This window comes from Balaenoptera acutorostrata, chromosome 13, assembly GCF_949987535.1.
Source record: "Balaenoptera acutorostrata chromosome 13, mBalAcu1.1, whole genome shotgun sequence".
In the NCBI taxonomy this organism is placed as follows: Eukaryota; Metazoa; Chordata; class Mammalia; order Artiodactyla; family Balaenopteridae; genus Balaenoptera; species Balaenoptera acutorostrata.
This window is the reverse complement of record NC_080076.1, coordinates 71584660-71599978: the sequence shown is the minus strand read 5'-3', so window position 1 is coordinate 71599978 and position 15319 is coordinate 71584660. Positions and strand designations below refer to the sequence as shown.

The 15319-nt window shown below is 40.6% G+C and overlaps 1 protein-coding gene across 6 annotated transcripts in view; it reads right to left on the bottom strand.

Annotated features, from left to right (window-relative positions):
• The window catches only part of NF2 (NF2, moesin-ezrin-radixin like (MERLIN) tumor suppressor), an 87476-nt gene that overhangs the window by 35364 nt on the left and 36793 nt on the right, over positions 1 to 15319 (bottom strand). For 5 of the 6 annotated variants that reach the window (XM_057526611.1, XM_057526609.1, XM_057526608.1 and 2 more), the window contains exons 4-6: positions 14729 to 14812; positions 5594 to 5662; positions 4668 to 4750 (exon numbers count right to left, since the gene is read on the bottom strand). In XM_057526611.1, coding sequence (XP_057382594.1) covers positions 4668 to 4750; positions 5594 to 5662; positions 14729 to 14812 — 236 coding nt within the window. The remainder of the gene's footprint in view (positions 1 to 4667; positions 4751 to 5593; positions 5663 to 14728; positions 14813 to 15319) is intronic. The other variant, XM_057526612.1, reaches the window with a different exon arrangement.

The window sequence follows — 15319 nt, the reverse complement described above, 5'->3', positions numbered from 1 at the left end:
CTCTAGGAGGTGGATCAAAAATATCTTGCTGTGATTTATGTCAAAGAGTGTTCTTCCTATGTTTTCCTCTAAGAGTTTTATAGTGTCCGGTCTTACATTTAGGTCTCTAATCCATTTTGAGTTTATTTTTGTGTATGGTGTTAGGGAGTGTTCTAATTTCATTCTTCTACATGTAGCTGTCCAGTTTTCTCAGCACCACTTATTGAAGAGACTGTCTTTTCCCCATTGTATATCCTTGCCTCCTTTGTCATAGATTAGTTGACCATAGGTGCGTGGGTTTATCTCTGGGCTTTCTATCCTGTTCCATTGATCTATATTTCTGTTTTTGTGCCAGTACCATATTGTCTTGATTACTGTACCTTTGTAGTACAGTCTGAAGTCAGGGAGTCTGATTCTTCCAGCTCCGTTTTTTCCCCTCAAGACTGCTTTGGCTATTTGGGGTCTTTTGTGTCGCCATAAAAATTTTAAGATTTTTTGTTCTAGTTCTCTAAAAAATGCCACTGGTAATTTGATAGGGATTGCATTGAATCTGTAGATTGCTTTGGGTAGTATAGACATTTTCACAATATTGATTCTTCCAATCCAAGAACATTGTACATCTCTCCATCTGTCTGTGTCATCTTTGGTTTCTTTCATCAGTGTCTTATAGTTTTCTGAGTACAGGTCTTTACCTCCTTAGGTAGGTTTATTCCTAGGTATTTTATTCTTTTTGTTGCAGTGGTGAATGGGATTGTTTCTTTAATTTCTCTTTCTGATCTTTCGTTGTTAGTGTATAGGAATGCAAGAGATATCTGTGCATTAATTTTGTATCCTGCAAATTTACCAGATTCATTGCTTAGCTCTAGTAGTTTTCTGGTGGCATCTTTAGGATTCTCTATGTATAGTGTCATGTCATCTGCAAAGTGACAGTTTTACTTCTTTTCTAATTTGTATTCCTTTTATTTCTTTTTCTTCTCTGATTGTCGTGGATAGGACTTCCAAAACTATGCTGAATAACAGTGGCAAAAGTGGATATCCTTGCCTTGTTCCTGATCTTAGAGAAAATGCTTTCAGTTTTTCACCATTGAGAATGATGTTTGCTGTGGGTTTGTCGTATATGGCATTTATTATGTTGAAGTAGGTTCCCTCTATGCCCACTTTCTGGAGTTTTTATCATAAATGGGTGTTGAATTTTGTCAAAAGCTTTTCCTGCATCTATTGAGATGATCATATGGTTTTTCTTCTTCAATTTGTTAATATGGTGTATCACATTGATTGATTTGTGTATATTGAAAAATCCTTGCATCCCTGGGATAAATCCCGCTTGATCATGGTGTATGATCCTTTTAATGTGTTGTTGGATTCTGTTTGCTAGTATTTTGTTGAGGATTTTTGCATCTATATTCATCAGTGACATTGGTCTGTAATTTTCTTTTTGTGTAGTATCTTTGTCTGGTTTTGGTATCAGAGTGATGGTGGCCTCATAGAATGAGTTTGGGAGTGTTCCTTCCTCTGCAATTTTTTGGAAGAGCTTGAGAAGGATGGGTGTTAGCTCTTCTCTAAATGTTTGATAGAATTCACCTGTGAAGCCATCTGGTCCTGGACTTTTGTTTGCTGGAAGATTTTTAATCACAGTTCCAATTTCATTACTTGTGATTGGTCTGTTCATATTTTCTATTTCTTCCCGGTTCAGTCTTGGAAGCTTATACCTTTTTAAGAATTTGTCCATTTCTTCCAGGTTGTCCATTTTATTGGCGTAGAGTTGCTTGTAGTAGTCTCTTAGGATGCTTTGTATATCTGCGGTGTCTGTTGTAACTTCTCCTTTTTCATTTCTAATTTTATTGATTTGAGTCCTCTTCCTCTTTTTCTTGATGAGTCTGGTTAAAGGTTTACCAATTTTGTTTATCTTCTCAAAGAACCAGCTTTAAGTTTTATTGATCTTTGCTATTGTTTTCTTTGTTTCTATTTCATTTATTTCTGCTCTGTTCTTTATGATTTCTTTCCTTCTACTAACTTTGGGTTTTGTTTGTTCTTCTTTCTCTAATTGCTTTAGGTGTAAGGTTAGATTGTTTATTTGAGATGTTTCTTGTTTCTTGAGGTAGGCTTGTATTGCTATAAACTTCCCCCTTAGAACTGCTTTTGCTGCGTCCCATAGGTTTTGGATCATCGTGTTTTCATTGTCATTTGTCTCTAGGTATTTTTTGATTTCCTCTTTGATTTCTTCAGTGATCTCTTGGTTATTTAGAAACGTATTGTTTACCCTCTATGTGTTTGTGTTTATTTCCCTGTAATTGATTTCTAATCTCATAGTGTTGTGGTCAGAAAAGATGCTTGATATGATTTCAATATTCTTAAATTTACCAAGGCTTGATTTGTGACCCAAGATGTGATCTATCCTGGAGAATGTTACATGAGCACTTGAGAAGAAAGTGTAATCTGCTGTTTTTGGATGGAATGTCCTATAAATATCAATTAAATCTATCTGGTCTATTGTGTCATTTAAAGCTTGTGTTTCCTTATGACTTTTCTGTTTGGATGATCTGTCCATTGGTGTAAGTGAGGTGTTAAAGTCCCCCACTATTATTGTGTTACTGTCAATTTCCTCTTTTATAGCTGTTGGGTGCATATATATTTGTAATTGTTATATCTTCTTCTTGAATTGATCCCTTGATCATTATGTAGTGTCCTTCCTTGTCTCTTGTAACATTCTTTATTTTAAAGTCTATTTTATCTGATATGAGTATTGCTACTCCCGCTTTCTATTGATTTCCATTTGCATGGAATATCTTTTTCCATCCCCTCCCTTTCAGTCTGTATGTGTCCCTAGGTCTGAAGTGGGTCTCTTGTAGACAGTATATATATGGGTCTTGTTTTTGTATCCATTCAGCGAGCCTGTGTCTTTTGGTTGGAGCATTTAATCCAGTCACGTTTAAGGTAATTATCGATATGTATGTTCCTATTACCGTTTTCTTAATTGTTATGGGTTTGTTTTTGTAGGTCCTTTTCTTCTCTTGTGTTTCCCACTTAGAGAAGTTCCTTTAGCATTTGTTGTAGAGCTGGTTTGGTAGTGCTGAATTCTCTTAGCTTTTGCTTGTCTGTAAAGCTTTTGATTTCTCTGTCGAATCTGAACGAGATCCTGGCCGGGTAGAGTAATCTTGGTTGTAGGTTCTTCCCTTTCATCATTTTAAATATATTGTGCCACTCCCTTCTGGCTTGTAGAGTTTCTGCTGAGAAATCAGCTGTTAGCCTTATGCGAGTTCCCTTGTATGTTATTTGTCGTTTTTCCCTTGTTGCTTTCAATAATTTTTCTTTGTCTTTAATTTTTGTCAATTTGATTACTATGTGTCTCAGCATGTTTCTCCTTGGGTTTATCCTGTATGGGACTCTCTGCGCTTCCTCGACTTTGGTGGCTATTTCCTTTCCCATGTTAGGGAAGTTTTTGACTATAATCTCTTCAAATATTTTCTCGGGTCCTTTCACTCTCTCTTCTCCTTCTGGGACCCCTATAATGCGAATGTTGTTGCATTTAATGTTGTCCCAGAGGTCTCTCAGGCTGTCTTCATTTCTTTCTTTTTTAAAAAATTATTTATTTATTTATTTAATGTATTTACTTTTGGCTGCATTGGATCTTTGTTGCTGCACATGGGCTTTCTCTAGTTGCAGTGAGTGGGGGCTACTCTTCGTTGCGGTGCGCGGGCTTCTCATTGTTGTGGCTTCTCTTGTTGTAGAGCGCAGCCTTCAGTAGTTGTGGCTTGTGGGCTCTAGAGCACAGGCTCAGTAGTTGTGGTGCATGGGCTTAGTTGCTCTGCGGCATGTGGGATCTTCGCAGACCAGGGCTCGAACCCGTGTCCCCTGCATTGGCAGGTGGATTCTTAACCACTGCGCCACCAGGGAAGCCTTGTCTTCATTTCTTTTCATTCTTTTTTCTTTATTCTGTTCCACGGCAGTGAATTCCACCATTCTGTCTACCAGGTCACTTATCCATTCTTCTGCCTCAGTTATTCTGCTATTGATTCCTTCTAGTGTATTTTTCATTTCAGTTATTGTATTCATCTCTCTTTGTTCTTTAACTCATCTAGGTGTTTGTTCTTTAATTCTTCTAGGTCTTTGTTAAACATTTCTTGCATCTTCTTGATCTTTGTCTCCATTCTTTTTCCGAGGTCCTGGATCATCTTCACTGTCATTATTCTGAATTCTTTTTCTGGAAAGTTGCCTATCTCCACTTCATTTAGTTGTTTTTCTGGGGTTTTATGTTGTTCCTTCATCTGGTACATAGTCCTCTGCCTTTCCATTTTGTCTATCTTTCTGTGAATGTGGTTTTCCTTCCATAGGCTGCAGAATTGTAGTTCTTCTTGCTTCTGCTGTCTGCCCTCTGGTGGATGAGGCTATCTAAGAGGTTTGCGCAAGCTTCCTGATGGGAGGGACTCAACAGAATTCTTAAAATGAACATAAATTAGCACTGAATGCAGTAGGTCTGTACATCCTGACAGGCAGTACATACCCACGCCCCCATGCACCAGAAAAGGACACACACAATACCGAAGACCAGCACTGCTGCCAGCTCTCCCTTTTTGTTCTATATACTTCGGTACTGCATTTTGTTCAACAAACACATCCCAGTTTTGTAGTTCCTTAAAAAAGAAAAAAGGCCCATAAGGTAATATAAATCAGTGATGAAGCAGCCTCACCTGGCTCGGCCTCGGTGCTCTGCGTACCAGGCTGTGATTCTTTCCTCCCACATTTCTGGAGTCATTTGATACAGATTTATTACCTAGCAAAAAAGAGAGCAAAATAAAAAACCCACACACAAAGAAAGTTCTGGTATTGTTTGGTATTTTTATAATTATGCATCATTTTTACAAAACAGCAAAGCTATTTTTAAAAAGCCACATACAGGAAGCCAGTCACATGCAGAGGTGGGTGTGTAAATAAGCACCGTTCAACCTGAGTCACAACTCGGAAAGCTGCACCATTTCTCAGGCTGCGGGGCACCCCTCGCCTGGCAGCACCCCTCTTTCCTGGGCAATAGAGCCCAGAGGGAGGACCTTGCTCAGGAGCAGAGCTCACTAATTTCGGGCCGGCCGTGGGCCAGGCTGTACGTGCTGCTGCCTTTGCCGCTGCAGAAACCATCAGAGGAGCAGGTAAAGTCAGGGGAAGGTGAGGAGCAGACCTTTATCACACATGACAGGGGAGTGGAGCTATAAAATCAGAAGCAGCAAAAGGTAGGGAAGGCCTGCTTCTGAGGCTAATGAACAAGACGAACACCACCAAGGATTAAAAGCTATAATGCCCACCCCCGACTCATCCCATCTATCTGCCCTGCCCCGCGCAGCTGCAAACAGCTCATTTCCCCAGGCTGAACTCAGGCTGCTCCACGCCCCTCCCTAGGAATCACTGACGCTCCCCCACCTTTAAAGAAAGGACCATCCGCAGGCCATGCCTGTCCTGGCAACCCCAAACGAATCCCACGAACCTTTGCTTTTTAATGTTCTTAACAGAGACCATTACTTGAGATTGATTACAAAACATTTATAAAAATGTTCTGGCCACCTACGTCCAATATTCCTTCCGGTCTTTGGTTATGTCTTCCCAAACAGGGAATTTGACTTCTTACCCTTTTTGGAAGCAATTCCTCTTGGGCCAAAAATCCCCGCTTGTGAACAGAGGGGTCGTAGTCACCGTACTGGAAGGAGAGGAAAAGGAGAGCGTGGGATTGAGATTCTAAAGACAAATGCGTTTCTGAACAGGTCGACTCAGCCTCTGTCCCTCCCAGCTCCAGGGAGCAATTTAATTCTGATGACAAGTCAAGATTGCAACCTTGCTAGTTTGTTATCCTTGGATGAAAATACAAAACTGATTATATCTGTGAACAGAGTCGCATAATCCCGTAAGGGATGGATGGGTGACATGCTAATAAGAATGTGACATTTGTAGAGAAATGTGGCTGAGTTTTCTAACTCCTGAAGGAAGCCGTCACTACCAAAACAGCTTTTGAAAGGAGACAACAAAACACAACTGTGTAAGTTGTGATTAGCAACCAGTGATAAGAGTCTTACCTATAAATGCTTGTAAATGGCTGGTAATTGGAGCCAACTGATAGGTGGGAGCTGGGGATAATGCCGGCAATATTTTTAATACCTTTCAATCAAGGCTCTGAAAAATGCTTTGGAAAAATCTGATGCCAACACTGTCATTTCTATCGTACAGACAAAGAAATGAGTAAAATGTTAACAGGTTTTCCTGAAGCTGTAGAGCAAATCACTCTGGGGCCTGCATTTTAATGTACTCACCAGGGACAATAACTTGAAGTTTATTTTCTGATTTCAAAACAAATACCCCTCCCTGCTCTGCAGCGGGAAGGCCACGGCAATGAGAAACCCGCGCACCTCGCTGCAACTAGGGAGGGCCTGTGCGCAGCAATGAAGACCCAACACAGCCAAAAATAAATAGGATGGATAAATTTATAAATAAACAAACAAACAAACAAACAAACAAATACCACTTTCTTTCCTAGAAAGTTAGTCTGACCAGGAAATAATCAGAAATGAAGGAATTTTTTAAAAGAAACTAACCATAAAATATATAGAAGATCAAAGCCTGTCTCTTGTCAATCAGCATTCAGTGGCTTTTCTTTTGACCCAAAACAACAAAGCTCAGTATTTTAGTATTATCTTCTATAAACATTTATCCTTTTTGCCACCAACATTGGAAAAACAAAAGAAAGGTCTGGCACAAGGCTGTTGGCTCTACATCCCACCAAATCGGGTGAGGACATGGCCCACCCTCATTCCCAAAGAACCTTAAGTTAGATTTCTGGTGAGTTTTCCAACAGACACTCATGAGATTGAAGAGATGTTCATCATCAACTGTAAATCATGACTTCTTCCCATACTACCCTTCTATAAAAGCCCCGAGGATTAATATCTCTTATGAATCTCATAATTACCTTGCAAATAACAGAATTGTATTGCATTGTTTTTTCAGTTTAAAAAATTAACTGGTCAAACTTAAATACTTAACCCTGTCTATGCATTTCTTCATTTAAAAAACTTGAAGGAGGGACTTCCCTGGTGGTCCAGTGGTTAAGACTACATGCTTTCAATGCAGGGGGCATGGGTTTGATTCCTGGTTAGGGAACTAAGCTCCTGCATGCTGTTCGGTGCGGCCAAAAAAATTTAAAAAAAAAAAAAAATGAAGGAAACTGGTTTCTCTGGATCTCTGAAAGGCCAGGGGGGTGTAATAAGTCAGGAACTGTATGAGCTTTAACAGTACTCTCTGCGGAGAGTGCAGGTAGGAGCCTGAAATTGGGGGGGAGGGGGAGGGGGTACGGGAGGCAGGCTGCTTAAAGTTCAATTCCAGCTCCTTCACTTATTAGCTGTGACCTTAGAAATTTTGTGTCTCAGTTTTCTCATCTGTAAAATGGGAATAAGAAAAGTATTTATCTTATAGGATTCTTGTGGGGATTAAATGAAATACCCAGAATTTTTTTTTTTTTTAATTTTTTTGGCTGCACCATAAGGCATGCAGGATCTTAGTTCCCTAACCAGGGATCAAACCCTTGCCCCCTGCATTGGGATTGTGGAGTCTTAACCACTGGACCACCAGGGAAGTCCCGACCCATAAAAATTTTAAAACTATGATTAACACACAGCATTCAATACAACCTGATGTCAAAAGATTAAAAACTCAGGTCATGTCACCTCTCCAAGTCTGTTCCCTAATTTGTCAAACGAGAGCATTTGTCTTGGAGGATTTTGAAGGGGAGGTGGCTCTGCAGCATCCCCTGAGGCCCCGAGTGAGGCACCCTCTCTCTAAACCTCAGCTTCCCCATCTGGAAAGCAAGGGTCAGAACAGTGCCTGCCTCCTGGGGGGTGACGAGGATGAAGACAGTCAGGTAAGCATTTTGCACGGTGCCCAGCTCATAATGAGTCAGGTATTATTGTCATCAGCTGCGTTATTTATGATGACACTGGTTACTCTTTGCCTGTCAGATTCTTAAAGGGGGAGGATGATAAAGAAAGCCCTGTGAGTTGTACTTGCAAAACTCTCAACAGTGCTGACCAAACTCTAGTGCTTTTGCAAGCAGATATGCAAAGTGAAAGCTGTAAATTCAGGCTCCAAAGGCTTGCAAGATTAATGATCCACATTGTCATACTGAGCTCCCAGCTACTCCATTGATCAAATGCTACATCTGAGCACTGGGGAGGTGGCAAAGACACTGCTGAAGGAACTTCTCCACTGGACTAATTCCACTTATAACATTAAAGCCACCTTGAGGTATGTGTCTGCTCTTAAATATCTTTTTTTTTTTTTTTTTTAAATTTTTATTTATTTACTTATGGCTGTGTTGGGTCTTCGTTTCTGTGTGAGGGCTTTCTCTAGTGGCGGCAAGTGGGGGCCACTCTTCATCGCGGTGCGCGGGCCTCTCACTATCGCGGCCTCTCTTGTTGCGGAGCACAGGCTCCAGACGCGCAGGCTCAGTAATTGTGGCTCACGGGCCTAGTTGCTCCGCGGCATGTGGGATCTTCCCAGACCAGGGCTCGAACCCGTGTCCCCTGCCTTGGCAGGCAGATTCTCAACCACTGCGCCACCAGGGAAGCCCTTAAATATCTTTTTAAAACACAAAAGAAGAAGAAAATCCTCAAGTTGTGGTGGCTGGTGAATATAAAAGAAAGTCAGACCACTCCATGGTTGGAGATGGCTGTTCCTCCTCATTTTATGTACAGAGGCATCCCAATAACATAAGCAGGAGTGAATTTGCTGGGAAGCTAATGAGGCTTGGGTTTCAGGTCTCTCTGCACCTGCATGGGCCTGTACCTAATTTTATATTCATAATTTGGTGTTCTTGCATTAAAAGAACACCCTAAATTATATAAGCTTCAGGGCCCACAAAACCTGGATCCACCCCTGATATAAACCAATTGAATTTAAATTCAAGAAGGGAGTTCACCTTTTAAAGGGCTCTCAGAGTCACTTCTTAAACAGAGACAAATACTTTCCTCTGCTTATATGTATGAAAAATTAGACCAAATGCTCTGAATAGGATTTCACAAAACATAAAGGTCTAATCAATACATATATAGAATAAACAGTTAGATCCCAACCGCACACCAGTCACTAAATTCCAGATGGATTAAAGACTTAAACCTATAAATGAAAATCCATAAAAATACCAGAATAAAATATAGAAGAACATGTGTATATTAAGTTGGTGAAGTCATTCCAAAAGTCACTCAAAACATGAAAAGGATTGACATGTAAAAAAAGATAAAAGATTAATATTCATAATATATAGAGTTCCTATAACTCAATTAGAAAAAGACAAACAATAAAGTGGAAAAAACAGGCAAGTCATAAACACTTGATTCACAGAGGAAAGAAATACAAACGGCCAATAAGTCTATGAAAATGATGCCCCAGTGGTAATCAAGGAAATGAAAACTTTTAAAAAATCTACTTTTTTGTCAAATTAGCAAAAATTTAAAAGGCTGCTAGCAACCACTGTTGATGAGGATATGGAAAAACAGATATTCTCACCACTATTGGTAGAAGTTAAATTAGGAACTTTTGGAGAGCAATTTGGTCATAACTATTTAAATTTTTTTTGAGATAAAATTTACATACATAAAATTCACAATTTTAAGCATATAATTCAGTGGTTTTTAGTACATTCAAAATGTTGTACAACCATCACCACTGTCTAATTCCAGAATATTTCCATCACCCCAAAAAGAAATCCCTTACCCATTAGCAGTAAGTCCTAATTTCCTCCTCCTGTCCCCTGACAACCACTCAACCTACCTTCTGTCTCCATGAATTTGCCTCATCTGGACATTTCATACAAATGGAATCGTACAATATGTGGCCTTTCCTGTCTGCTTCTTTCACTTAGCATTATTTAAATTTTAAATGTTCCTATCCCTCAACCCATTTATGCCATTTCTGGATATCTATCATAGACAAATATTGTTCGTATGTGCCCAAACAGGCGTACTCAAGGATGTTCACTGCACCCATTTAAGTAGAAAAGTAATAGAAAGAAAAACAAGCCCAAGTATCTACCAATAAAGATATATTTAAATAAACAACAAGGACCTACTGTATAGCACAGGGAACTATACTCAATATCTTGTAATAACCTATAATGGAAAAGAATCTGAAAAAGATTATATACATATATGTATAACTGAATCACTTTGCTGGACACTTGAAACCAACACAACTTTGTAAATTAACCATACTTCAATTAAAAAAAAGAAAACAAAAACAAAACAACAAAAAAAAGATATTTAAATAAACCACAGCCCCTCTGTTCTATGAAATACAGTTCAATAGTTTAAAAAACTGAGTACTTTAAGAACTCTCTTCTGACAGTTTTAAGTGAAATGGGTGCACTATGCAGGACTTCCTCTAGAGTGGTGGCCTAGGAGTGGGATTTCGGGGACTTGGGGAGGGGGTGTCTCCTCACTGACAGGCCCCTACCATACCCAGCACCCCACAGAGCTTATGCCAATTCACAGTCTCTTCCTGCATGGAAATGAGCTCAGAGTTTCTATTCAATTTATTTATTTATTTTACTTTTTTTTTTTTAATTGAGGTATAGTTGATTTACAATGTTGTGTCAATTTCTTCTGTACAGCAAAGTGACTCAGTTATACATATATGTATATTCCTTTTCATATTCTTTTCCATTATGGTTTGTCACAGGATATTGAATATAGTTCCCTGTGCTATACAGTAGGACCTTGTTCTTTATCCAACCTATATTAATCCTTGTCAATCTCATGGGTTTGAAATGTTTCCTTATTGTTACTTTAATTCTTCTTTTTCTTGATTACTAATAAGATTGAGCATCTTTTTGTATTTACAGATTCTTCTCATAGTCTATAAATTGCCTGATATTCATACCCTTTGCTCCCATTTTTCTGCTCTTTTCTTAGAAACTTAAGAGTTCTTTAAATTCAGGGATATATCTGCAATGCTACTTCTAGAAATCTACCTTAAGGGGAAAAAGCTTTTGCACATGTACACAAGGAAGCATATAAAAGAGTTCTCAGTAAAGCGCTGCTTATAATAGGGAAACAGCAGAAACTAAACCTACCTCCTCCTCAGGAGGATAGAAAAATAAATTAGGCTTATTCATCAATGGCTACCATACAGCAGTTAGAATCAATGAGCTACATCGACACGTACAACACGATACATCGCAAAATTGACATTGAGTGAGAGAAAATACCCATTTGTAAAAGGATAAGCCCCCCAGAAAGGGGGACATGCAAAGGATAGTACCATTTATATCAACTTTTACCTCCTGGGTATTTTTTTCCCCTGGATTATTTTAAAGTTAGTCTCCTCCCATCCAACTGACCACTGCCCAAGTTGGGAACCCCATAGTCTCAGCCAGATGACCACCACAGCCTTCTAACAGGTCTCCCTGTTTCCAAACTGGTCTTACTCTAATCTGTCCTTCACACAGCCACCAAAGGATCTGTCTAAAATATAAACACTTCACTGGCTCTGCAACCCCCACAGGATAAAGTTAAGACCCTTTATGATCTGACCCCCAGCAGACCTCTCCAGCCTCAACTCTTGCCACTCTACCTATACTTTACATATACCCAACTTCTTAGTTGCCTTTTGGCACTCTGCCCCTAATTAGCATCAAAGAGCAATAGGAAACAACAAGCCTCCTCTCCCACCAGTCTTTTCTCTCTCTGAACACTAGGAATCTGCTGGCCAGCCCTGCAAGACTGGGGAATTACATACCATTCTCTCCCAAAGTCATTTTTAATAAGAACACATTTCAAACACCAAATTGTCAATATAAAATCCAACAGGTGGCTTAAGATGTTGCAAGATGGTTTGGAGTATCACATGACTGGGCCAAAAAAACCAGCCTATATTTCTGATTCAAAAATAACCTAAACTCCTACTAAGAAATATGGTTCTTGTTAACTGAACCATGTGATTAATATTTGTATTTGTGCTTTAAGGGTAACTGTTTCTTTATGCTTTGGAATGAACTGTCTATATCAGTTGAACAGCTGAAATACTGTAATGAATACAGTTGTGCGTAATTACATCCCATGTGTTCATGAGCTCAATTCACTTTCCCCACCACACTTTTACATTTCCTATCTGTCTCAGAAAGGTTGTGGAAGAAAAGAAATGGAATATAATGGAAGGAACCAGGATGATTTACTGAAAAGTTTGGACTGATGTGACCATACAAATGAACCTGGAATTTAGTGAAAGGTAGTGTGTGATACCCAGAGACCCCTCTCACAGTGAGGGCAAGTGCAAGTGCTAAATTATGCAATCCAGACACTAGGGTTCTCACCCCTGCTCCATTCTGCAGCTCCATTCTGCTTCAAATCCTGTCCATCAAGAAGTGGGCTACAAACTCCATTTAAAAAAGGATTTACATCGGGCTTCCCTGGTGGCGCAGTGGTTGAGAATCCGCCTGCCAATGCAGGGGACACAGGTTCGAGCCCTGGTTTGGGAAAATCCCACATGCCGCGGAGCAACTAAGCCCATGCATCACAACTACTGAGCCTGCGCTCTAGAGCCCACGAGCCACAACTACTGAAACCTGCGCACCTAGAGCCTGTCCTCTGCAACAAGAGAAGCCACCGTAATGAGAAGCCTGCGCACCGCAACGAAGAGTAGCCCCTGCTCACTGCAACTAGAGAAAAGCCCGTGCGCAGCAACTAAGACCCATCACGGCCAAAAATAAATAAATAAATAAATTTATTAAAAAAAAAAAAAATTAACATCAAGTATTGTGACTTTAGACAAATTATTAGTCCTTTCTGAGCCTTAAATTCTTTGGTTTACAGAAAAGACTCCATTGAGGATCGCAAGAAATATTCATGTTATAACACTTTGTAAAACTGTAAAACGCTACAGGCGTGTAAGATCTGATCAATATTGTAATCAGAGACACCCTATTAATATTAACAGCTGTCCTAGAAACTGGAAGCATGTTATAATAATCCTTAGTTTCCCAAATGCAGACTTGAAGCCATAGATTACCTTTATTTGTAGGTTCCTGACAATTTACACCGGGAAAAACAGTTAAAGCCCGCTCCTCCATATGAACCCCATATGCTGTCTGTGAATCACTTTCATCTCTAAATTAGCAGGATCCAAATTAGGAGGGCTTTCCTACAGTGAAATCTGTTTAAGCAAACATCTGCTGGTTCCCTGAAAAGTTTTTTTTCTACAGGTGGCCTTTGAATTTGTGGCCCAAAATTTATGCAAAGAAAATGTAGCCTTTGAGACTAAAGTCCTTCAGAGAGAGGTAGTATCTTTGAGAACCTGGGCCTCCTCTCAGCCGGGGAGAAGGCGTGCTAGAGAGAAGCTCAGTTCCGGGCCAGGAAGTGCTCAGATTTAATGAAAGTGACAACAACTGCTTCATCACTGTCAGGGCGATACTGATTGAAAGGACACATTTTTCCTGTTATTAATATTCTTAATCAAAGCATAAAAGGAAGCATATGTTTTAGTTGAATCAAGGCCCATTTTCTGTTTTCTCAATTACTCATTTGTCAGGACAGTGGAATAAGGGAGGCACAAAATGCATGAATTCCCAAAGCCATGAAATCTGCCCTTAGCTTTACCCAAGATTGCCCAAATGACCTTGGGCAAATCACTGAGGGCAGATACTCACTTCGTGTCTGTATCAGTAACAGAGTCAACAACCTCCCCTCAGGCCAGTGAATACTCAGCAAATATTAGACAAGTCATCAAATGACCCTGATGCTTCTGTTAGTGTGACGAGCACGTACAGACCCTTTTTTCCTCCAAATGATAGGCCAGTTACTTCCTGGCTTTGATTTGAGATTATCTTAAGCTACCCCAAAAAGTGGGCTAAGAAGTTGAGGGTCTTATTAATTTCTCTAACATTTCAGGGAAATTGCTTTATGGATACCTCTAACTAAAAAGGAAAATAATAACTGAAAAGATTATGCAAAAATCACAAAAGTAACCCAGGTGTCCCAATTCTGAGGTCATCTTATGCTGCAGTGAAAGGTAGTAAGCAGAGGGATCAGGAGAAAGTGGCATGTGATTGAAGTCAGAAATCTGAGGGGCATGAAGCACCCTGGGCAGACCCTGTAGTGAGTCTTATAAAAACAGAGAGGACAGAAGCACAAGACCAGTGGTCTCCCTCTCCCGCCACTCCCAGTCTGCAGCGATTTCTCTGTGAAAGACTCTCAGGTCACCAGACAGCTCAGCTGGGCTTGGTGGGGCCGAGAGCCTGCAGTGCCCGACCGTAAGCACAGCCAGCACGCCATCCAGGTGGATGAAGCAGGACATTCCCCAGGGTGTGACATGGTTCCGAGGCATAGGGCCGCTGGTCCTCAGAATATGAGTTTGCAATGAGGACCTGGGCCTTTCTGACCCCAAGGCCATGTTTGGCCAAAACTGGAGACGATAAACTCATTCTTCCTGGTTAATAAAAAGAGAGGTTGGCTGGGTGAATGTAATTAACCACATGTGCATAGTGAGATTACACAGATAATTCATCGAGCTGTACACTTATTGTTTGTACACACACAGACACTCTCACAAGATGATACAGCAGTGCAACAGTGAGAGTGGTCCCCCAAGTCCACAAGTGCCATAGCACCCCACTTTCTGGGGAAAGTCTCTGAAGCCTAGAAGATCCAAAGAAACAGATGACTGGTGTGATCCTGTGACATGCATTAATGCCCAGGAAGAATGCGTTTTCCTTCTTTGAGCCTACCTTGGCCTGGACGGCGTAAGAAGCCAGGAGCACAGAAGCCTCGGGAGGGCAGTAGATCTTTTCATCTAAAATCTGCTTCTTTACCTGAAAGGGGCAACAGGGGAGACATGATACCATGTGCGTGGACAGGAGCCGTGCAGGCCGGTCACAGCAAGACACTGCAGTGTGTTCTAATGAGGCCTGTCAACCCAGCCTGCTAATGATTTTCTGACAAAGGGCACGATTTTTTCTTTTTACCGCTGCCAACAGGTTGGGAGCTCGGTCCCCGAGAAGTTATTGGTAAGATGGCTACGCAGAAAAAAACCCTTAATCTCTTCTGTTCGTGATCAAATGCCGAAGAGGAAAAACAATCTTCGTAGTTAAAAAAAGAGACTGACATCTGGGTTGTGACGGAGGAGAGCTGTGAACTCGGGAAATGTCAGGAGCGGCTCTGGTGGTGATTGCAGCCTTGGCCCCAGCTGAGCACACGCAGAATCGGAGGAAATGGAGTCTGCTTTTAAGTCTTAACACAAGACCAAAGTCAGTGAGGCCACTGAGTTATGACTGCAGGAAAAAACCCCATCACTTTCAATATGCCTGCTCTAAGGAAAA